Source organism: Myotis nattereri (assembly GCF_964212035.1).
Source record: "Myotis nattereri genome assembly, chromosome: 5".
In the NCBI taxonomy this organism is placed as follows: Eukaryota; Metazoa; Chordata; class Mammalia; order Chiroptera; family Vespertilionidae; genus Myotis; species Myotis nattereri.
Genome location: NC_138080.1, coordinates 45,211,453 through 45,236,070, shown reverse-complemented (window position 1 = coordinate 45,236,070; position 24,618 = coordinate 45,211,453). Strand labels below are relative to the sequence as shown.

General features: G+C 36.1%; 1 protein-coding gene across 1 annotated transcript in view; it reads left to right on the top strand.

Annotated features, from left to right (window-relative positions):
• Nucleotides 1–17,379, top strand: part of PDGFC (platelet derived growth factor C) — a 186,399-nt gene extending 169,020 nt beyond the window's left edge. Inside the window, exons 4-6 of the mRNA XM_081092346.1 lie at nt 5,461–5,668; nt 10,387–10,604; nt 15,823–17,379. Coding sequence (XP_080948472.1) covers nt 5,461–5,668; nt 10,387–10,604; nt 15,823–15,939 — 543 coding nt within the window. The 3' untranslated portion in view covers nt 15,940–17,379. The remainder of the gene's footprint in view (nt 1–5,460; nt 5,669–10,386; nt 10,605–15,822) is intronic.
• Nucleotides 17,380–24,618: the final 7,239 nt, after the last annotated feature.

Sequence of the window (24,618 nt, the reverse complement as noted above, 5' to 3'; positions counted from 1 at the left end):
TTTAATTTACAATTTTTGCAGAACTTCTATACTGTTTTCTATAGTGGCTGAGCACATTTACATTTCCATGAGCAGTGCATAAGATTTTTTTTTTAAATGATGCTAAAAAGACAGCAAAAAAGCTACCCCAAAATCAAACTACACAACTTCTGTACTTCAAAAGAAGCAATCAACAAAATAAAAAAAAAAAACTTGTGGAATGGACAAAAATATGTGAAAACCATATATTAGATAGGGAGTTAATAGCCCAAATATGTAAAGAACTCCTACAACTCAATAACAAAAAAATATGATTAAAAATGGAAAGAGGAACTGAATAGAATTTTTTTTCCAAAGGAGACACAAATGCCCAACAATGCATGAAAGGATGCTCAACATCACTAATCATCAAGAAAATGCAAGTCAGACCCACAATGAGATCTCACCGCACACCTGTCAGATGGCTGTCATAGAGAATATGAGATAGCAAATGTTGAGAAGGATGTGGGGAAGATGGACCATCTGGCATTTACATAAAATTATGAAATTTAAAAGCTAGAAAGAAACTTAACAGTCACTAAAATTAGCAGCCAAGATTGGTAGAAGGAAACGGAGGCTAAGAGCGGTTACAGTGTTTGCCCAAATTCTCTTTCCGAAATGCGAGCAGCTCCAAGATTACAGTGCAGGCTCCTTGACTCCTGATCAGAGTTCTTCTCTCATATCATGCTGTCATTCATAATGAATTTCACCAAGGAATTTTTAAAAAACCTCATTTTGTGTAATATCTTGAGCACATGACATGGTACTGACATGTTAGAATTGCATGGTTTGACAGGGCACTTCATTGCACTGAGATTTCAGATTCTTTTTCTCAACTTTCACAATCTATCCTTCCAAATACTGTGCTGAAGGGGTCTCAGTAGCCTAGAACTAGGCGGTCCACCCAGGTCATCGTTGCTACCCTGCAGGTAACCGCAGAAAGTCTTTGTTCTGGCTTACGAAAGTGGGGTGTTGGTTTAGTTGTTTGCATTACGGAACACCAAGAAACTCTGCTTTTCATCACTGACCAGTGTCACCTACTAAATAGTCTTAGAACAAACCATAACTTAGTAATGAGTCTCTATTTTCAGGGTGACTAAAAGAGATAAGGAATGGGGAATGTGAAAAATTCAATTCCAGGCATTTGGCCCAATCATAAGTATTGCCCGAATTTTCTAGACACTAATTACTGGAGAAAATTCTATGAGCCTGTGCTGAAAAGAAGAGTTTCTGCTTACAGGAAAAATTAAAACTTAAAAAAAGAGGACTTTTTTTTGCCTCTCACTTCTTTTTTCCATTGCTCTCCTTTTCTCTGAAAATCCCTTTAGACAACTTAGAAAAGCAGAACTTGGAAAGTGAAGGACTTTAGTTGTTCCTTGAAATAGTGGGTGGGGTGAAGTCATGAGAAAGCCCTTAAATAAAAGTACAGCTTCCTCTGTTCTGTCCTGGAGTTGATTCGTTGAATCTAGGGGAAGTGAGTTGATTTTCCCCTCCTGTTTTTTTTGGGTGGGTGCAAACTGCTGTGTGTGTGTGTTTATTTTTGAAATTGTTCTTATTTTAATGTAAATATTTCAACCAATATATGAATGTAGTATCATATACCAAGTCATTCCCTCCCTACTTTTGTCATGTGAAGGGATTGCTATTCTGATTCTTCATTGAACACCGCGTGTGTATATTTTGCTCATCCAACATTGCAGGCTTATATTGTTTTGGTTTCTTTTGTATAAATACTTTAACCTTTGTCTCAGCAATATTGATTTCAGTGGGAACTTTTTACTGCTTCAAAAGGAAAGCTCTATACGGAGTGTCCAACAGATGTAGAAAGCAAAATGAACCAACTCATTCTTGGATCATGGTCTAACTGAAAATAGCTTAAGTAATCATTTTATATCATGTCTAACTGTGCACTCTGACATTTTAATGAATAATATATACTTTTTTGTATTAGTTTTCCATACATTTACCCTCCGTACAGATTATGACACATTTAATTTGTTTTATATTGTCATAGTCATGAGTAATAAATACTCAGTTATTCTTTGAGTATTACTGAACTTGAATTTACACATTACATAAACATATACATCTTGACTTAATGTTTTTAAATTTGCAAAACTTTTGCATTAACTTTTTCATGCTAGAAGTTTAATCAATATTAACCAAATTGGTTAAATTAACAATGGAACTGTTTATTCCATAGTTGTTTATTTATGCCTATAATTTAATTACCAGTCATAATTGTACTCTCTGTTAAAGAAATTTTGAATTTTTTGGACAATTTTAAAAATACCAGGAGTAAATAGGGAATGTATTAAATTTGGTTTCCACTCTCAAAAGTTAGGTAGAATAGTTGGGACCATCTTTGTACTAATATTTTAGCCAGATTCTTGACATTATTGAAAATAGATCTTTAAAATAAGAATAAAATCATTGCTGATCTAAGGCTGCCACATTCATTTCAGCTGATTATCTATCTATATAAAACCTAAGCGACCATCGCAACCGAACAGATGAACGAACAGGCTGCATGGGGCGACCAGGCCGGCAGGGGGGTTAGTGCAGGGTGACCAAACGACTGAGCAGCAGGCTGTGTGGGGCGACCCGGCTGGCAGGGGGTTAGTGAGGGACAACCAAACGACCGAGCAGCAGGCTGCATGGAGTGACCAGGCCAGCAGAAGGGGAAGTTAGGGGCAACCAGGCCGACAGGTGTGGGCATTGGGGTGATCAGGCTGGCAGGCAGAGGCGGCCAGGGGTGACCAGGCTGGCAGCGGGGGCAGTTAGGGGTGATCAGGCAGACAGGCAAGTGAGCAGTTAGGAGCCAGCAGTCCAGGATTGTGAGAGGGATGTCCAACTGTCGGTTTAGGCCCTATCCTAAACCGGCAGTCGGGCCTAAACCGGCAGTTGGAAATCCCCCGAGTGGACCTGGATTAAAGAGGGTGCAGCCTGGGCTGAGGGGACCCTCCCCACCCCAGCCCCCACAGACTAATTTCGTGCCTCTAGTTCTTTATAAAAATCCACCCTCCCACCCTCTGTGTGCAAATAGGACTCTATACCCACAAACCCCCACAGAAGCTGGACCTGCCCCAGAGAGCAATCATCCTTTTTCGAAGTTGTGGAGCCGCTTCTGTTTTCAAGCCATGTGCCCAGAGGACAGCCCAGAGAGGGAATCTTTTTCAAGTTGATACAATTGAGATATATGGGACAATGATGGCCCTGTTATTGAAGAAGTTTTTATGGATGAATTGGATTTCAAGGAAAGCCATTATAAATGGTAAAGATTTATTATGTGGATCACAGGGAGAAGGGTTTTGCATATGGAGAAGGGGAGCAGCGTTTATCATGGGTGGAAGTACAAGGTCTGAGATGAATGAGACATCTGCAGTAGTTAGTGAAGAGACAAGATTGATTGGAACAAAATGTGCGTGTCTTTGATGAGCAGAGGATTAGATGGGAAAGGTCAGCAAAGGTCTGATCGTAAGGATCCTGAGTACAGTGTAAGGAATTTGGATTTCATCCCCCAGATGAGAAATCACCCTAGGCATTTGTCCAAATGCATCACATGATCAGTGATAACTTACTTTAGGTAGATTAACCCAAGGTTATACAGCATTGAATAGAAGGAATAAGGAAAGATTAAAGGCAAAGAGACAAGTTAGAAGATGCTATATACAGTACATGATTTTCCTTATCTAGCCAAGGATCTAATGAGGATGAAAGGAGAAGCTGACTTCATAGTTGTTGTTTTTTATTATAACCTGATCTCCGAAAGGAATCCATATTTATTATAGAAAACGTTGAAAATTTGGATATGTATTCGAAAGAAAATTAAAATCACCATTCTCTTTTAAATCATAGATGAACACAGCATTTTAGTCACTGTTGATTTTTTATTTTGTTTCAATTTATGTATGTTGACATTATGGTATATGAACACTATTTTTATATAGCTTGTTATTTTTGTCATTACTACTTAGTAGGCATTTCTTTTGTTAATAAAAATTCCCAGAGAACCTCATTTTTAATGTCTATACACTATTTCATTTCACGAGTAGTGTAATTAACTATTCCAATGAATATAAATTCAGAATGTTTTCAACTTTTTGTTATTATTATTAATACTACTATAATGAATATCAATCCACATAAATGTTTTATTTTATACTCCTCTCCTCTTTGCTACAAAAAATTAAATTACAAAATAATACAAAAACTAGGTTGAGCATTTTGTTCATTTATTTATTTTGCCTATTTTGATTTCAGTTCTGATAACATGTCCTACCCTTAGTACATGTTAACAATTGTGGGGGAGGGGCCCTTTATGAAGATTTATTGAAATTATTGTCTTATTTTATTGCTTGCCATTTAAAATGAAGTATTTTGATCCATTGTTCTATATATGGGCATTTAGGTTCTTTTCAGCTTTTCTCTATTTTAAACAATGTGTGTGTGATGAATATCATTGCACATATTTTCATGTGCACAAATAAAAGGGTATAAACCTTAAAAGTGAATTACAGGGGTTGAGGACATATAAATCTTCAACTCTAGTAACTTATGTAAACTAAAGCAATTTACGCTCACTTCTGCGGGCAGCACAGAGAAATTCCAACTTACCCACATCCTTGGCAGCCCTTCCTTTTAAATGCCTGCAAATCTGATGGATGTGAAATAGTATCTTATTTTGTTTTGCATTTTTCTGAAAACTGATGAAGTTTAGCATGTTTTATGTCTGTTGGCCATTCAAACTTCTGGTCTGGAATTTGCCCATTTTGTATTTAGTTACAGTCTTTGTCCTTTTTTTTTTTTTTTTTTAGTATACTCTGGATACTAATCCTGTGAAAGTTATATCACTTGCCAAGGTATTCTTCCAGTATCTGTCTTTTAAACCTGTTTATTAAAAATTAAAAACAATTTTAGGCAAATTTATCAAAGTTATAAAGTGTGGGTTATAACTATCTTGGTTAACACTTTCTCCAAAGTCAAATTTCACCTGCCTTTTGTTGTTATTCTTTATAAGTTAATTACTTCACATTTTTAATTCATCTGACACTCATTTGCATAACTACGTAGACATTTTCCAGATTCAGGAAAGTGAATGGTATAAAACAAACACAAATTGGGTGAACTGTATTTATTATAGTTTCCATTTTAAGTCTGTAATTGAACCCTGGAGAACTGTTTGTTTTTATTTAAGCAGCAGGTAGCCACATCCCCTGAGGTTTGCGGTAACGAAATTAATGTCTTTCTCATTGACTACACAGCAAATCTACGGGTGTTCATCTACATGAAGCCTTGCAAAATCACGACTTCTAACTGGAATTGAATGCGATTTGGTTTCCCGTGTGTTTACAGCCTGAGTGTTCCGAACTTCTTGCGCAAGTCCAGAAGGAATGCATTGTCTTCTCTAAATGGTTAACAGAGGGTTGCTTTTCCTTTCAGCAAGTCACAGAAGCTGTGAGCCCTTCAGTGCTGCCCCCTTCAGCTTTGCCGCTGGACCAGCTCAATAACGCGGTCACTGCCTTCAGCACCTTGGAAGACCTGATTCGCTATCTTGAACCCGACCGATGGCAGTTGGACTTAGAAGATCTATATAGGCCAGGTTGGCAACTTCTTGGCAAGGCTTTTGTTTTTGGAAGAAAATCCAGAGGTAAGCTCTCTCTTCAGATTAGAATCTCATTTCATTTCCTTAGCAGCTCATGTTTTGGATTCTTCTGTCATAGCTTCTAGTGAGTCGAGTTTAAAACTCTTCAGTGGTATATTTAAATAATCCATTTTTATAACATTTGAATATACTTGCATATCAAATAAGAACGCATATAAAAGAGGGCACTTCATTATCACTCAGTGAATTTGGAAGATATAAATGGATTCTTTTGCTCAATATTCTTGTCATTTTTTAATTCAAAAATATCATTTTGATGGTCTTCTATTATATTTTACAAGAATCAGTGCTTATTCAAACCTAATATATGGGGCATATTGATTTAGAGATTCAAGAGAGATTATCATAGCTGCTAAGGAATCAGGTTCGGAGCTGGAAAAGGGAAAGCTCTATCGAATTCATTATCTAACCTGTCCGGGAGGGTCAGGATTGTATCAATTTCTATTTCCAAATAATATGAAAAATAACAATGGCTCACCATAAAATAGAACTAGCCGTTTCCAAGAGAGAAAGCATAGTAGGAAGGAACCCACACTATGATAACTTCTCTCTAAATTTACTTTTGAAATGATCACTTTTGACCATAAGAGCATATCTCTCTTCAAGAGTGAAGGTATTGATCACTACACTTGATTCCACATGGTCAAGAAATTGAAACTAATATTAACTGAGTTTGCTCTAAGGTTAGCTAATTTCCTAGTACCATTAGAATCCGAAAACTTTCATATCAGACACAAATGAACATGTAATATAAATAACTGAATAATTGTAATATACCCAAAAACATCTGTTGAAGTCTGTCAGAAACATTGAAATCTGCCCCGTGTCACTTTGGAGAATAGGTTGACACTGTAAAATGTATGCAGAGGGAGCAATGTTTAGTTAATTTGAGTGATTCACAGGGCCAGACTGCACCAGACTTGTTCTTCTCAATCTTGTCAGAGAGAAGCCCGCTTCCGGCCCTTTCCTGCTAAGGGTTGCAGCCCTTCTGGGCGAGGAGCTTTCATCTCAGCAGGTCACGTTCAGACTTGCCCAACCATGGTCGTTTGCTATGCCAACAGACATGGTTTCCTTTCAGCGAGATTTGAAAGCGGCGTTCAAGTCCATGGGCAGCCGAATCTTGTCCAGATGCTGAAAGCTGTTACATATTTATAAGATTTGATCTTGATGAATAACTTGATGAATAACTTATGAACAATACTTCCCTTCCCTCCCACTTCAGAACAGGAAAATGAAGATCTGCGAGGCTGGCTGAAACAGCCATGAATAGAGCCTTTGTTAGCAAATTGGAAGTAGATGATCATGCTGATCTGTAAAGAGCAGAGGGAGTAAACCAGGTTCTAAGCTCAGACCTAGTTTTTGATGGCTGATCTCGGGAGTCGAGCTTAAAAATCTTCCTTCTAGTCATGCCTTTATGCCTGTACCTCTGCACTTGGTGGTCAATGATTTGGCCAGCAGCTAGCAGATATTTTTAAAAGCATCCAGCACTGAACCAGATCTTTCAAATATTCATTTAGCACTTTCCAAATTGAAGCCCTTTGCTTTTTGCCAAAACTATTAACTTTTTAAGTATACAGTAAGTGCGAGAAAAGCAGTGTATATTTTTGGAACTTTACATAAACTAAAATGCAGGTGTGGGATAACATCTATATAGACAAACCCAACGTCCCTCCCAAGAGTCTTTCTACAAAGGAATGAGGAGTCAAACGTTTAAAAGCTTCTAATTAGACATTGAAATAGATTTTCCACAGAATAAACATATCACCATGTTACCACATTCATCTTAGAAAGACCACCCTCAGATTGCATTACAGTAATAGAATATTCTTGGGCTGAATATCTCAAAAGAATGAACAACAAACAAAATAAAATGTGAGCATGGTTGTTTTTTTTTCAGTCAAGCATTACCTTTTTTAGTAAAACTTGCAATATTGATGAATCTAAACAAGAAAATTTGCATTAGAAATAACTTTCATTGGTGTCATTGGTGTCATTGAGCTCAAAATATTCATTCTTCAGAAAGACAAATTAATGAATATGTTGTCTTAGGTGGTAATTTTGAAAAGGAAATAAGAAATTTCAATGCTGAGTTTTACTTTACAAATATTTTGCAGAGGGAGGGAAAGTTCCATAATATTATAGTTAAGCGGGTTTTTTGTGTGTGTGTTTTTAAGTATGTGTTGGGGCTTGATTTTTCTCTCCCTATTTCTTTTTCCTTTTATTATTATTATTATTATCATTATTATTATTATTACTTTGCCTAGAAATTCTGCACAATGTTTAAAGAATTTGTGTTCCCAATTTATATAAAAAGGACTTACTTTAATGAAGCTTAGGTGGGTTTGAAGCCTTAGAAATAGCAAGCATAATTTTCAGATATGATGACCAAATTTAAAATCCTTATTGTATTTTTAGCCCAGAGTGGACAGCACTAATGTTTTTCTCTTTCATTATTTTCCCTTTCTTCTTCTGGTTCAGGGTTCTCATTCATACCATGCTACTACAGAAAAAAAGAAAAAAAGCATATTTTCTAAGTCAGGCTTAGCTAGTACTTAAAAAGGGCTTTTGACTTTTGTGTCAAACATGATAAATGAGTGGAAGCTAAGTTGAAAGTGTGTTTAAATTTTCACATTGTAGCAGGTATCATAACTTAGTTCACTTGGGAAATCTATCTAACCTTTTATTGTGGTTAAGTAAACATTTTAAAGTGAACATATACAGTCTCATTTTCTAGTTTCATGAAATAGTGTGTTTAAAAGTATTTGAGGTAGATGAATATCCTTTCAAAGCTAAGAGCTTCATTCACATTCTAAAGAAGCATAAATCTTAAATAAGCGTCACAAATGTTGGCAACTGGCTTCTGTATGTGCATGCATGTTTTAGGTTTTCTCCCTTTCTTAATCAGATAGTAATGTCTAGAGAAAATATTCAAATAAGCTCATATGTAGCTTTAACAATAAAGAGCAGTATGTGCATGTGCTATTATTGCATCAAAATGAAATCAGGTAAAATCAGGTGACATCACTTAACCTGGTTATCTCATTAATTTTATTAGAGATAAATTGGTCTTTTATAGCACTCAAAAAATGAACTCATTTCCCCTTAAATATTCAAAAGCTTTATTTTCACAGGATCATTTTTCAGATGAAAAGGAAATCTTTAAATGCTCAAATAAAACGGTGATTTTTCTATTGAGATGGAAAAGATCATTTTTAACTGAATAAGATGTTGAAATTAACCTATTGAATTAGCATTTCTTGGTGTTCTCCTAACTGTGACTAAGATTTTAGTCAACCAAATAGTTTATATGTTTACATTTATGATTGCATATGCATAACTTATAAAACATCTCTGGAAAACACATGAACTCCCTTGACATTTAGAAAAATTTGATCACATATACAATATAACATAGCCAAGAAAATAAGCATTTGATTCATGGTTACCTTGTTATTTTAAAATATTGGACTTAATTTTTAAAATGGGATTACATACTCATGATTATTATTTGAAGCAATCGTTAACCAGAGAATATTTTTTCTTTTTCCCTCAATTCAATATTAGCAAAAGGTATTTAACTAGATTTATTACATTTTAGATAATTTTCCTAAAGTTAATAAACCATTAATTTTATTGATGGAATAAAGCTCTGTTCAATTATATGTTATCCAAAACTCTTCAATTTTATTGGAATTTTTTTATTTGAATATCTTTAAAGGGAAAAAAATCAAAGTTATAAAGGAGAAATTAAAATTACATTACAGATGCTTATCATGATTGACTATTATTTATATCTTAGATATAAATTCATATTAAACATTACATTTTATTTTGATATAATTTCACTAAAGCAGCATAATTTTGTGGTTAAAAACAATGGTTCTTTGAGAATTTACTATTGATCAAAGGATATTTTGTTTGGTCTTGACAAATAGATACTGTTTTAAAGAATAAAGCACAGCATAGCTAACCAACTTGTTAAAAGAATAGAGACAATGGCTATACATTAGACATTTCTTCCACCCTTGAGAAGAAGAATAGAAATCTGAGTTAAGTTGAATTTCAAAGGCCAGAAATTCTCAATGTACCAGAAGCAGTGCTTTCCAACCACCTCTGCTCTTTTAAAATGTATCTTTCTTTTTTCCACTTCATGCTCCACTCAGCCATCTTCAAAATTTCATTTTCTTCATTTCCTTTTTATATTTTATGATTCTTTTGCCAGAAAGATTATAAGAAAGTTTTGTCGACAAGTTTCTGTATGTTGTTCTTCATTAATGGCATGAGCTTGTAATCTTTTTAAAACTTGCATTTATTTTTTAATCAAAGTATTCATTATTTGGCAGTCTATTCTCCCCTCCAATAGTCTCCTTGTTTACTTTCTTACTAAGGTTAAAAGGTGTAGCCCTCTTTTTCCTCTGTAGTTCCTATTTATAGCTCTCAACTGTTTTGTTGGCTCTGTTCTTAACATTGCACAATGGCATCTCTTTATTGGACACTAAATCATAATGAAGCTTTGTTTACTATAAAATATAAAGTCCAACTTGCAAGCTGCACAGCTCCCAAACATAGCTACAATAAGGAGGGATATTGTCAGGATTATTGTTCATGACATGGTTTGATTTCTTTATGAAAAGAGTTTAATGGAATATGTTCAAGTCCAGAGCATGAACATCTATTTTTTTTCTTTCTTTTATGCCATGCAGTGGTGGATCTGAACCTTCTAAAAGAGGAGGTAAGGTTGTACAGCTGCACACCTCGTAACTTCTCAGTGTCCATAAGGGAAGAACTAAAGAGAACCGATACTATTTTCTGGCCAGGTTGTCTCCTGGTTAAGCGCTGTGGTGGAAACTGTGCCTGTTGTCTCCACAATTGCAATGAGTGTCAATGTGTCCCAAGCAAAGTGACTAAAAAATACCATGAGGTAGGTATATCATTTTATTTTCGGGTTCCTTTGGGTATTTTGTTGCTTTAAAAATAACAAAACAGTGTATCTGAAATGAATTTTTGTTTGGAAGGATGTAGCATTCATTAAAAACACACACCCACAAATACACTTTATATTCTCATTTTTAAAAGTAGGACCTTTAACTCAAATAACCAGACAGTAAATATTTTGAAAGCTTATCCTCTGATAGTACACCATAGGTGGTCAGTGAAATTTTCCTCTCTCATACAAAAAACAAAATGTGTTCTTTTATATGGTAAAATATGGGTGAAACCTTTCAACTTTTCAAAAGCTGAAGGGAAATATTTTAAAGAGAAACTTGGAGATGAGTCATTGTCTAATTTGGAGAGGGAAGATCTTTGATATTTATTTTTCCATTTGAGGCAGTGTAGGCACCTATATCCCAAGAAGACACATTCATAATTATATCCATCTTCCTATTATTCATATTGCCCCAAAGAGCATGTTATGGATTCTTCACCCTTTTATCTTTTTACAGAATCAAGAAAACTCCAATATTAAAACTTAGTAATTGTTGTTTTTCAGAGCCTTGGGAACCTTAGAACTGATACACTCCAAATTCTCCATGATGCTAGAATATCCCAAATTCTAACCCACTCTCTCTCTCTCCAAGAGCATCGTGTAGCATTCATACATTAGGAAGCAATTCTTTCTTGATGAGTCAACTTTGATTTTTACAAATCCTTTACATTACACCAAGCCAAAATCAGTCTTTTTGACTTAATTTCAATATAGCTTCATTTCAGTAGTTTTTTTATTTTTTCTACTAAATAAAAGAATCTTCAAAAGTAAATATCTGATTAAGAAGTAAAGTGACTTTTTTGACTTGCATAAAGATATCAATGTAACCCTTATCTCTTAGGTAATCTAAACATGGACAGTGTCATAAGCTATACCGCATATGACATGGTTGTCCTACCCTTCAACAACATTGTGTTGGCAGCTGGGAAAGTGAGGGGGGAGGAAGCACTGGATTCCAGGAGAAAATGGACCTTGTTTCCATCCTAGATCTATCTTTAACTTGTAACCATCAACGGGGTATTGAGCCTCAATGAAATAGCGTAAGATGTGAGATTTATCGGGTTTTTTCCTAGCTATGCTATTCCAAGGCAATTACTAGATTGCAATTTCCAAAAGAAAACATCCCAAACTAGAAGCCTGTGATTAAAAATAGGACAATTTACTGCCAGCATTCATGTCCTACTTTCATTTCTACACTGCATTCTTCTAATGCGCCTTGTGCAGGGAGCAGTCTCCTCTCCAGTTACAGGAAGTAGACAGTTATGAGCATGGTGGCTCAAGAAGCCCCAGCCAGGCTATGCCCAGAGGCCAGCCTGATTGCTGATCCATGAACTGGGGTATCTAGTCAAGAAGAAACCCTCCATATAGTCGTTCTTAAGCAGATTAAACTTAAAATACCTTACAGGCCAGGCTGATACTAGAGTTGAATGGCCTAACATAAAAGGATGTAATGAGAACAGGAATTAAACTTGAGTGATCTTTTCCCACCTAACGTCATTCGATTTTGAACTATTTTAAAGCAAGTTTTTACTAAACAAGGTGCATTTGGGGAACTGATGTAGCCAACAGATCTTGGGTATATGACACCATTCTAAGAGCTATAAAATCCAGACCAGCTATATTAACCTTCTTAAGCCAGCCTCTCAGATGCTGGTTCCATGCAATTCTTTTAGTCAGATAAATCAGTCTTCCGTGAAGCATATCCTCTTCCATGCTATACTTTTAAATTTATTTTCAAATAACATTAGTTGTAGGGTTATGCAGGAAGTTGCCAAAGAGTTTGTAATATCTGTTTTAAAGTCTCAGGTAAAACTTGTGTGGGGAAAGGCTGTGGACACTGCTTATAGGATCACTGGCCTTCCAGAATGGCAATGATCCATTACGCACTAGTCTTTGGGTGGGGTTGGTTACATATGCATTATATATAGGCACACGTATAAACCTTTATGTGTGTAATTCAGAGGTTCTCAACCTGTGGGTCGCGACCCCTTTGGCAGTCGAACAACCCTTTCACAGGGGTCGCCTAAGACCATCCTGCATATCAGATATTTACATTACGATTCATAACAGTAATAACATTACAGTTATGAAGTAGCAATGAAAATAATTTTATGGTTGGGTCACAACATGAGGAACTATATTTAAAGGGCCAGAAGATTGAGAACCACTGGGTAATTAGATGGCCATCAAGTGTAAGTTTCCCACATCCCTAAAGTGTGTATGTATAGCAATATCATTGCCTTGCTTCAAATTTCTCATAAATAGCTCCAGTAATAGTCTTGTCTTAATTTTTTATCATTAATTTTTCTTTGATCATCTTTTTTATAAAAGATCAAATTACTCTGAAAAAAGTGGGGGGTGCATTTGATGTAATTCATCATTCCTGAGCCCTGTATTTTTCTTGGTTTTCTATTTTGGAAATAAGTTCTGAGTCTAATACTACTCCTGAATAAATGAAATTATTTTTTACATATAACTTAAAATGTTATTGATATTTTATATAACTTGGTCTTTCATTCTTTTTGATGAGCATTGTTCTCATTTACACTTTGAAGATTTTTCCACCTCATGGAGAAGGCAGAAGCAAAGACAGAGCTTAAAAGTTCTAAGTTTTCTTTCCTTCATCTCTGCTATGCCAGTTTTACCATCTCTACTATACCAGTATTATCTTGTTTACCTTGTTTATATCTTCATATATCTAATTTTATTTTTTTCATAATTTAAAGTATAGTCTTTTTTATGCTTAGATCTATTTATTTGGGAGGGAAATATACCATTCAATTGACTTATTTTAGTAATGAGTCCCATCCTCCAAGGTTCTATGACACCCCAAAATGTAAGGCCACTTTGCATACTTTGGGCAATGATACCTGTGCCTCTATTCCTTGATGGTTCCTTCTGTACCTAATCTTTTCCTTTCCACTGGTTTTAGATTTACCCTGGATTATTTTTTCATGTGCTTGCATTTAGAGTTTGAACTGCTCCCTCAAAATTTTGTGAGATATTCTTCTGCTTGTTTTTTTCTTCTGGTGTCCTAAACTGTGTCCTGAAAATCCAATGATCATCTTTCATATTATCTGGGACCTGCTGGTCATGGTCCAAGTCTAACTTTCTCTTCACAAGTTAGAACTTTCAAACAGAACCGAGATAGAAAACAATAAGTACGGTCCCACCACCTTGTGTAAGAATTTCTTATCCAAGACTTCAACATCACTAGGACATAAAGAGATTATTCTTCTATCTGATCTCCACAAACATCCATGGATGAAGACTGGGTGTGTGTGTGAGAAGGGGCTTTTGTTTGGTGAATGCATCTTGACATAAGCACTGCTAAGGGGTGGAAGGGTTGTAAGGTTGCAGCTTAGCCTGTTAGGATGGCATATGGTAGCCTTCCTTACCTTTCCCTTTCATAGTAATTTTTCCCCTGCCAACTGGGAAAATGTATACACGTGGAGATAGGAATTAAAGACATTGGCTATGCCAATATTGCAATTTATCTGTCTTCCTAACCACATTAAAATAGTATATTTTTAGTCATTTTTATTCTAGCATTATGAAATGTAATAAAAATCTAATTTAGAAGTTGACTATTTCCCATAGTTATTTTAAGACTTGCAGTTTATCTTTCTGTAAAGAAAGTTACTAAATAAATAGAATGCATGACTAGGTATATTCTGAGTCTTCATAAAATTATTATCTATTGCTCTAATAATTCATATTTGGCCAAAGTACAAATACTGGCTATGCCACTTATTCTCTCTAAGCTTCTGTTCACTCATGTGTAAAATAGGGGGAATAGTTATAAATTACTTCATAGAATTCTTGCGAGTTAAAGTCTGTAAAATCCTTATTATAGTGGCTAGCACTCATAAGCATTCAAAAAATGTTAGCTAATTAACCTTCGGTATGACCACATTCTCCAAATGAGTTATACATTCTTTTTTTTTCTTCTTATTTTAATCTTCAAGAAGAACAGTCATAAGACTTGACTTGTGCCTTTTTGGATTAATGAAAATGTCCAGGAACTTTTAGAAGTTGCTCTATGAAGTTATCTGTGTCATACCCAGAGAGCAGAGAAACTAGAAAACTTCATGTTATTATGTGCTCTAGGGTTTGTTTATAATTCAAACATAAATTCTAAAAAATGTTATCATTTCTATTATAAGAAATAAAATGTAATGCACATGAAATAGATCATTCTTTTCAAGTACATCAGGTAGTCTTTTATAAAATACACTAGAGGCCCAATGCACGAAATTCCTGCAAGGGGCTTGGCCCTCGTAGCTCCAGCTTCATCTGGAAGGTCGTCCAGAAGGACATCTGGAAGGATGTCTGGTCTAATTAGCATACTAAGTTTTTATTATTATAGAAAAGCTATGTCCTTTTGTTGTGTTGAACAGACTTATGTTTAGCATCATTGTCTATTTTGCCATATATTTTATTAAAAATCCCAGCAACCCAAACTGCAAGTAACTAAGTAACTGCATTAAATAGAGCCATTACTGTCATTGCCAAATCTCCGTATACTGCACAGTAGGACCCAGCTGCAGAAAGTTAGCTGTGACGGAGGCTGATGTCTCTGAAGTACATCTAATCCATCTCATCAAGTTTACAGAGGACTTGAGGTGTAGCCAAAAAAATTAATGAGTGGCATAATTGAGCAAACTCAGCTGCAGAGTGATCATGTTTCTTTTCACAGTACCGCAGTACTTGTGTGTATTGCTTCAAGCATAAATATTTGTTAAATGTGCGAACAAATGAATGACTGAAAGAAACTAACAAACAGAAAAATTAATCGTGCCATAGTGGTTCCAAAATACATCACCAAGGTGAAATTTCTCCGTATTGTTAAATGAGTAAAATAAAGTGTGCATAGTGACTCTCTCCATGTAAGGACTGTTCTTTATTCTGAAGCAGCACCCTTCCAAATTGTTGGTATTGAAATATCCTTGCTTTCATGAAAATTGATCATGTATGATTTTTTTGAGGGGTGGGGGGTTATATTCGTAATGCCTTTACTAGGAAAAAACACAAAATCTATAGATCTTTGTTGGGCCCACATTTTTTTTTTTTCTGAAATTTTACTTGTCTGTGAACCCATACAGGATAGATATTGATTGATTTTAACGGTGGTTTACATTGTTCCCTTCAGGTCCTTCAGTTGAGACCAAAGATTGGTGTCAGGGGATTGCATAAATCTCTCACTGACGTGGCCCTGGAGCACCATGAGGAGTGTGACTGTGTGTGCAGAGGGAACGCCGGAGGATAACGCATCGCCACATGCCGCCTTCGCCCGGCAGCGCAGCGCAGCGGCTGGCTCTGTTATAGAACTGATGCGTTACCGCCATCCATAATCTCAGTTGTTTGCTTCAGGGACCTTTCAGCCTTCAGGATTTACAGTGTGTTCTGAAAGAGGAGACACCAACCGGAATTAGGAGTTGTGCAACAGCTCTCTTGAGAGGAGGCCCCAATGACAGGGAAAAGGTCTCCGGGCATGGAAAAAATATTAAATGTTGTAGATCACTAGCTAGTTACAGAGTTACCATGCACTTACTCAGCTGGCTGTGTTCAGTTGTCTTGGTATGACTTAGTTAATGTCAGTACAGGAAGGAAATGAGTGCAGATGGGCACCTGATTCTATTGCCTTGCTTATTAACTCTCAAGCTCCAAATTCTGGGCCTAAAAATCACAGAAATCTGGAATTTTTCCCTTATAGTCACATGTATAAACCAGAGTGTTCTATGGCCTACAAACTTGGTTTTGGGGAAAAAAGGAACTATGTTGCTATAAATCAAACTTTTGTCCTGTTGATAAGAAAGACTGGATTTTCCATATTTCTTATAAAATATTTCTATCATTTAGAAGACACGAACTACATTTCATGGTGTGGAAGAGACAAACCTGAAAAGAAGAGTGGCCTTACCTTCACTTTATCTATAAGTTGGTTTATTTGTTTTATTGTGTACATTTTTATATTCTCCTTTTGACATTATAACGGTTTGCTTTTCTAATCTTGTTAAATATATCTATTTTTACCAAAGGTATTTAATATTCCTTTTTTATGACAACCTAGATCAACTATTTTTAGCTTGGTAAATTTTTCTAAACAGAATTGTTATAGCCAGAGGAACAAAGATTATATGAAATATTGTTGCTCTGACAAAAATACATGTATTTCACTCTTAGACGGTGCTAGAGCTTAGATTAATTTGCATTTTAAAATATTGAAATGGGAAATAAATAGAATTTGGTACATTGTGAACACTGTTGAAGATACGTAAGTGATCATATCCTCCACTCCTGTTATTGGAGATGCAAATAAAAAGTGACATAGGGACATAGGGAAATAGAAATCGGATCCATCATTACTCACCCCGAACCCTTATTGTGGTAAGCGCGAGCCTAGCTCAGAAGAACACAAAGCACCTTGAAAAAAGAGACTCAATGGCTTCCTGAAAAGCTCTGCTGTCCTGTAGGAACACATCCTATTTATTGCGATGTTCTGGATTTATTCTCTTGAAACTCTGTTCCACACGCTTGTATAAATACATGGATATTTTAATGTACAGAAGTATATCCCTTAACCAATTCACATATTGTACTCTTTGGCAATTGAAAAGGAAATCAGTAAAATACTTGGCTTGTAAATGCTTAATATTGTGCCTAGGTTATGTGGTGGCTATTTGAATTAAAAATGTATTGAATCACCAAATAAAAGAATGTGGCTATTTTGGGGAGAAACTCGAGTGTGTGTGTGTGTGTGTGTGTGTGTGTGTGTGTGTAAGATTTGTCTCTGAAACTCCCAGAAAGTGAGAAGTGATAAAATTTCTTGTTACCATAAATTTTCATTAAGCAAAAGTGTATGTCAGTTTAGAAGACAAGTAATGAAGTGGGTATTTCTATTGAGGCTTCTCTGTCTCTTGTCTCCAATGCTTTTTAAAAAAATAAATATTTTTGTTGATTTTAGAGAAGGAGGGAGAGGGAGAGAGATAGAAACATTAATGATGAGAAAGAATCATTGATTGGCTGCCTCCTGCATGTCCCACACTGGGGACAGAGCCCATAACCTGGGCCTCTGGCCCCACTAGAATGGAACTGCGACCTCCTAGTTCACAGGTTAACCCTCAATGACTGAGCCATGCCAGCCAGGTCTCCAATGCTTTTCAGCAGTAGTTTCCTTTTTCTTACTGGTCTGGATACTTATTTCTGGTCAGTTAAATTGCAAATGACTTGAAAGTTGTCATGTGACTTGTGAAATGCTTAATGAGAAAAAAACAATCCTGTAACTTGCCACTCATGTTTTAATTTTCAGTGGCAAATCCTTACTGGGGTAAGCCTGAATGCATTTGGCAACTGGATTGATGTATTTTACATAAGACACTGCAAGGTGTGAATCCCCAATTTCAATTGTAGATTTCTGTTTGAGCTGATGTCTTATCTCTGCCTTTCAACTTGCCTGAGACAGGAGGACCCAGAGCCTTGCTGTCCTCAGACACTTCTTCTAAGCAGTGCTCTTTTGGGGGTACTTTTCCATCTGGCAATCCTACCCTACACACAAACACATGAAAAGCAAATGAATAAAATGAACATTCATGTTTTGTCTTATTGCTTTACCTTCTCATAGTTTTGCCCCCGTCTTATGAAGCTTACTAGATAGAGCTTACCGGTGCTCCACTGAAAATACAATGCCCTGTATCTCTCTCTTGACAATTCATAACTCATTGAAGTAGTAAAGACTCCTTTAAATCTTACAATAAATGACCCATGTAATGGTTTAAACCAGCATTTCCAACCTTTGAATGAAACATCTTTCCCTTTGTTTTTTTAATATTTATTTTATTTACATATAAAATGTTGAATAGAACATCTTTCCTTTTTGTTTGTTTTTAATATTTATTTTATCCTACATAATAAAAGGCTAATAGGCAAACAGACCAAACAGTGGAACAACCGAACAACTAGTCTCTATGACATGTGCTGACCACCAGGGGGTGCACACAGAACATAGTGGGTGTTGACTTCTCCACCTCCCCAGGCTCCTGAGGGGTGATCAGGGCTGGAAGCCACCTCTCTCAGCTGCTGCCGACAACGGCCCTGCTCACACCTGCTGACGGTGCCAGAGCTGCCACTCACACCCACTGCCAGCGCCCGGTGCTGGTCCCGATTGCCCCTGAGGGCTTCTCCACCTCCCTCTGCTCATGAGGGGCGTTCGGGACAGCAGCCTCTGCTTGCACCCATTGACAGCCCCGGCCCCGCTTGCACACCCTGCTGGCGCCAGCCCCAATCACTCCACACAGTCAGCAGGTGCAAGCGGGGCTGGCACCGTCAGCGTGTGGGAGTGGCAGTGGCCGTAGCGGGGCTGCTGGCAGACAGGGAACTGGGGGCCACAGTGGGAGGGGCTGAGCAGGGGTGTGGAGGATGGGCCAAGACTGCTCCTGTGCCCACAGCAGCCTCACAGCCCACAGTGCCTTTCAAGGTGCACGAATTCATGCACTGGCCCCCTAGTTTACATATAAAATGTTGAAAGACAAAGGAAATTATTCTATAAAGGTAGTAGTGCCACGTACTCTTGCCAGTCAGTGGGTGAAAAAGGTGTGAGGTATAATAAATACTTAATACTTACAATTCTTACTGTGCATTTTATTTCCCGTCAATGGCACATGTGACTATAATTTCTCAGAATCCCAAAAAAGTATTGATTATATTTACCTCAAACTGTTTTGTATGTGTGACATATGCCTTCATCCCTGAGGGATGAACTACTTTGCCTAGTGATTTTATAAAATAAAAGAGGCAGCTTAACTGGCAGATATCAGGCTTTCATGTCTATATTTTTCATTTCCACATCTCATCCCCTTTCTCATCTAATAATCATGTGCACTTTGAAAAGATATAAATAGCAGTGATGAGAATCTACACCGGAAGCATGACTCTATTTCTTTATACTTGTAGCTGGGTTTAAGGAATGAGAGAAAATACAAATCTTATTTAATATCACTTAATATCAGACACTTAATATCATGTAATACCCTTTTCTCCAAAAGCATTGTGATATTTAAAACTGTTTTAATTACTTATGATAAATCCCATTAAAATCCATAAATATCATAACCCTTTATATTCATAGGAAGTAGAAAAATGAAAATAAAACAGCTCATTTGCTTTACATTCCTTTATGCGTCATATGTAATTAATCAGTAAGTCCACCCATCAACTTTGCCTTTTCAATTCCTCTTGTATTGGTGCCTATCTCTCCATTTCTGTAGGTGCTGTCCTGATTTAGACCCTCATGCCTCAGCCCCATTTTACTGCAATAACCTTTTCCACATTTCCTGCCTCTAGTCTCACTCCCCTCTGATCCACCCTCTGCACCACTAACAGAAAGATCATTCAAACAAATCCAGTTGTTGTCAGTTGGGTGGAAATTTTACAATGGAACTCCACAAGACTGGATTTTAATTCTTTGCATGGCACTCAACATCCATCATCTCATTTCTGCTCATTTTCCACCATCAAGCCTAATCTATAGCTCTGGTGATCCTTGCGTTTTCCTGAAAACACCTGCATTCCCTCACATGTCTGCCGACACATACTGCGTTCTCTTCGGGTCCCTGTTCCTACACGTGGCTACTCAGTAATTTCTCCCAAGTCTCAGCCGAAAGGTCACTCTTCAGTGAAGCTTTTCTTCCTTAATTGCCGCCAACAGCCGTGGGCTGCACTTCTCCTGTGCTCCGAGAAGAATGTTTCCCTTATAAATATTGTCATACTGCAATACGACCAGCCCTCATTTTGATTTCTCATTAGGCGTTTAGTCTAATGAAATAAGTGATTTAAAAAAACATACAGCACTTAGCTCTAGCTGGTTTTGCTCAGTGGATAGAGCATTGGCCCATGAACTGAAGGATCCCTAGTTCAATTCCAATCAAGGGCATGTACCTCGGTTGCAGGCTGAATCCCAGGCCCAGGTTGGGGTGTGTGCAGGAGGTAACCAATTGATGTGTATCTCTCTGTCTCTCCGCCTCCCGTCCACTCTCTCTAAAAATAAATGGAAAAATATCCTTGGGTAAGGATTAACAACAATGACAACCATATATATATATAAATTTTTTTTTCACCGAATATGACATCAGGAACTCTGGAGTTCCAAAATATCTCTGAGTTTCAGCTACCTAATCTGTAAAATGAAGGAGGTAATCCATGGGAGCTGGTACTTTTTAGTTCTAATCAGTTCAGTCTACTGATTATGTTGGGGCACCTACCAACAGGATAAAAATATCTGTTCCTTGTAATGTGACACCATTTCCCCCTCTCTCACAATGCTTTGAAACTAAATGTTTGGTTTTCCATGTAATGATTTTCTTACCAACCATATCTCATATATCACTTCTTTTCAGAGTTAAAGAGATTTACTAATTCATTCTGGTATTATTCAGATTTTGGATACTTATTTACTAGTATGATTACGTTTTCTGAGATAGAATTTAAAAGTCTTTAAAATGTGAACATATAGACATATGAGTAATTGTGATTCATAATCTCCTCATCATTTACTTCTTGACTCACTTTGTATCATCAAACCTAACATAGCGTTCTAGTGAGTACTCACAGCTTCCTGAAAACACGGTACAGAATTCCCACGCATCCCTGTGTCAGCACATGCTATGTTCTTTTTTTGGAGCACTGTTCCTACACTTACCTATTTCAACCATTTCCTTTCCTGTCTATTACATTGTTAATTACATGCTTTTGTGCTCTGCCTGAGCATTCAGAGCTACCTACACCAAATCCAATTTCTTTCATAATTGCTAAGCCATTATGATAAATCTATTCAGTATAAATCTATGTAAGATTTAAGAAAGAGATTCAGTATTGGGGTGGGATGTGTACGTTATAAAATTAATAACTAATTATTTTTAAATTATAGATACAATTCCAGTTGATTTTTAAATGAAGAAATTACAAAGCTCTTCTTAAAATTCATATGGAAATTCAGGGGGCCAAAATAGCCAAAAAGTTATGAAAAGTAATGACAAAATTGGATGATTCCCAATATCAAAATTTACTATTAAGTCATAGAAATAGAATGATAAGTTTTATGAGTTTAAACATACAAAGCAATGGAATAGAATTGAGAGTCCAGAAGTAAACCCTCCATTTATGCACTTGGTGAAAGAGTATTCTTTTCAACAAATGTTGCTACAACAACTGGATATTCAAAATGTATCTAGGACAACTGTATATGCAAAAAAATAAATTTGGACTGTTTCCTCATACCATATACAAAAATTGACACAAAATAATTCAAAGATAAATGTAAAAGATAAAACTATGATCTCTTAAAAAGACATGTAGGAGAAAATTCTGATGACCTTAATTTAGACAATATTTCTCAGATATGACGCCAAAAGAAAGAAAATAAACCGGACAGTATCAAACTTAAAAGTTTTTGTGTTTCAAGGACACTGTCAAGAAAATTAAATAGATAACCCACATAACGGGGGGAAATATTTGCTGTTCATATATCTAATTACAGTATTGTATCTACATTATATAAAGAACTCTTAGAACTCAACAGTAAAAAGGTAATTAACTCAACTGAAAAGTGAGCTAAGGCTTCTAGTGCTTGCATAGTTGGGTTTGCTCCCTTTGACTCCTGCCATCACTATGTGAAGAATATGCTGCAGAATGCTCACTGGTCCCAGAAGACACCTGCTGCAAGTTTGAACCCAATAATGCCATGGAGTCAAGTCCTGCTGAGTCCAGGCAAGCCACAGAAGGTTGGGGGAGCAATGAATGATGCATGTTGTTAGATCCTGTGATTTTGTGGGTGTTTGCTATACAGAATTATTTGGCAACTGTTGATTAATAGGTATTATTTCATTTAAAATGAGGTCCTATCATACCTCTTTAGTGAAACTCTTCACTTTACTTGCAACGTGTATAGTATTGATTTACTTTTAAGGAAAAAAAAGAGGGAATTAGCTCTCTGAAAATTTAGCCCATCTTTTCAAAAATCATCCTCAATTAATACAAAAACATTAAAACATTTAATGACAAATGTTTTATGTTTATATTTTAGTAAACCCTTTTCTAACATAAAGTACATTGGGTAATTTTCTTGTGTTCTTTAGGCTATTTTTCTTTCTAAACTTTGTTCTCTCTCTCTCTCTCTCTCTCTCTCTCTCTCTCTCTCTCTCTCTCTCATCCTTTTTCTTTTTTTAACATAGGTTATTTGCACAATTCCCATGCTTACAATTTTTTCCCTGCTCATTTCCATAAGCATGGTTTGTGTCCAGGCTACTGTTTACTCTGCCACTGTTTACTCTGATGTGGGAAAGGAGAATTCTTGATTCACCTTTTTACTTCTCTAAAACTTGTTTGCCAAAGGGAACTACAGTGTAAGGATCAGATGTTACATTCTGTTTATTTTTCTGTTTCTTTGGAGAAAGGGGATTGAGAGCACTTGCAGGAATGGTCCACCTTTGATGAAAGAATTCTGCTCAGCTCCCCTGTAAGATGTTTTTTCATATCTGTTTATTGTGTCATCATTGTGGAATAAAGGCATATAAACTGTTTTTAACAAGATAAATAGAAGCATGCATCTATTCTTCATGAAGTGGGGAAAGGAGACAGATGAAATAGGTTTCAGAACTGACTCATAACTCAGCCTGAAGACCTTAAGGCAATGCTTTCATTTGAGGGCATCAGTCCCCACTTTTTAATTTCCATGTTTCATCAGACTCTGTCCAGAAACCATTTCCCTTGCCCTTCTACGCACAGCGGAAAAAAACTAATGGTATCTCCTCCGACTGCCTCTCTTCAAAGTTAGCCATGTTAGTGAGGGGACTTAGGATTTCATGTCAGTATTATACCAGGAATGGAAATTATCCTGGGCTTCATGCTGAGCTACTCTTTTATTCCTAAACTCTCGTCCTCCAAAATGTAAAGCATAAGGTGTGCCCTTTCCATTAGATGCTATTAGCCAATGAACTGTATGTTGGAATTTTGCTTCTGTGACCTAGCTCTCCTTCTTTGTTTTATCCTGAAAACAAAAACCATTTTAATATTATAAATGTTTATGATTCTAACAATAATTTAAATGTTGCATACATTTTTATATTTTGCTACTGAAATTAACTGTGTCCATTTTTAGACTTACAAACTAAATATTATATGGTGCTATAAAAGCATTCATTCCATCTTGCTACAGATTTCATGTAAAATGTTATTAGCACTATTCAGTACTGGGTGGGTTACAGATAGTCTGCCCATTTGTAAAGAAAGCTTAGATCTCACCTGTTCTCATTTATTATGAGATAAACTTTTCCACAAACTCAGGTAGAAAGTACAATAATTTTTAAGCTAAATTTAAAACAATTCTTTTTTTTAATCTCCTGCTTTGGAAAAATGAAATTATTATAAGTCTTTTAATGGTCTTAAATTCATTTAATAATAAAATAATCTACTAAGAAGTACAAAATTTAACTCTGTTTAAAGAGCTTAGTATTAGTCCATTAGTGATACCTCCAATATAAGTCAAATTTATGACAGCCCACCAAACAGTATTTGTGTTTCCTGTTAACTAAAAGACATCACAGGAAAAAAATTTAATCAGTTTAATACAGTTATTCAAAGAAGTTCTTGATGGACTTACTGATAGACAACTAACTCCAATGATATCCTCAGATAGACAGATGTATACAAAATATTTTTGTATGAAATAACTTAGTTTCTGATGTAACTAAATGTCTATGTATTTAATAAAAGGCAATAGGAAGATTTTGAGAAGCAATCCCCTCCAAAATCTAAAAAATAAGAGGTATTCCTATTTGAACAAGGAATAAAAGCAGTATCTCCTCATCCAGATATATATTTTCTTTTTTTAAAATATATTTTTATTGGTTTCAGACAGAAAGGTAGAGGGAGAGAGAGATAAAAACATCAATGA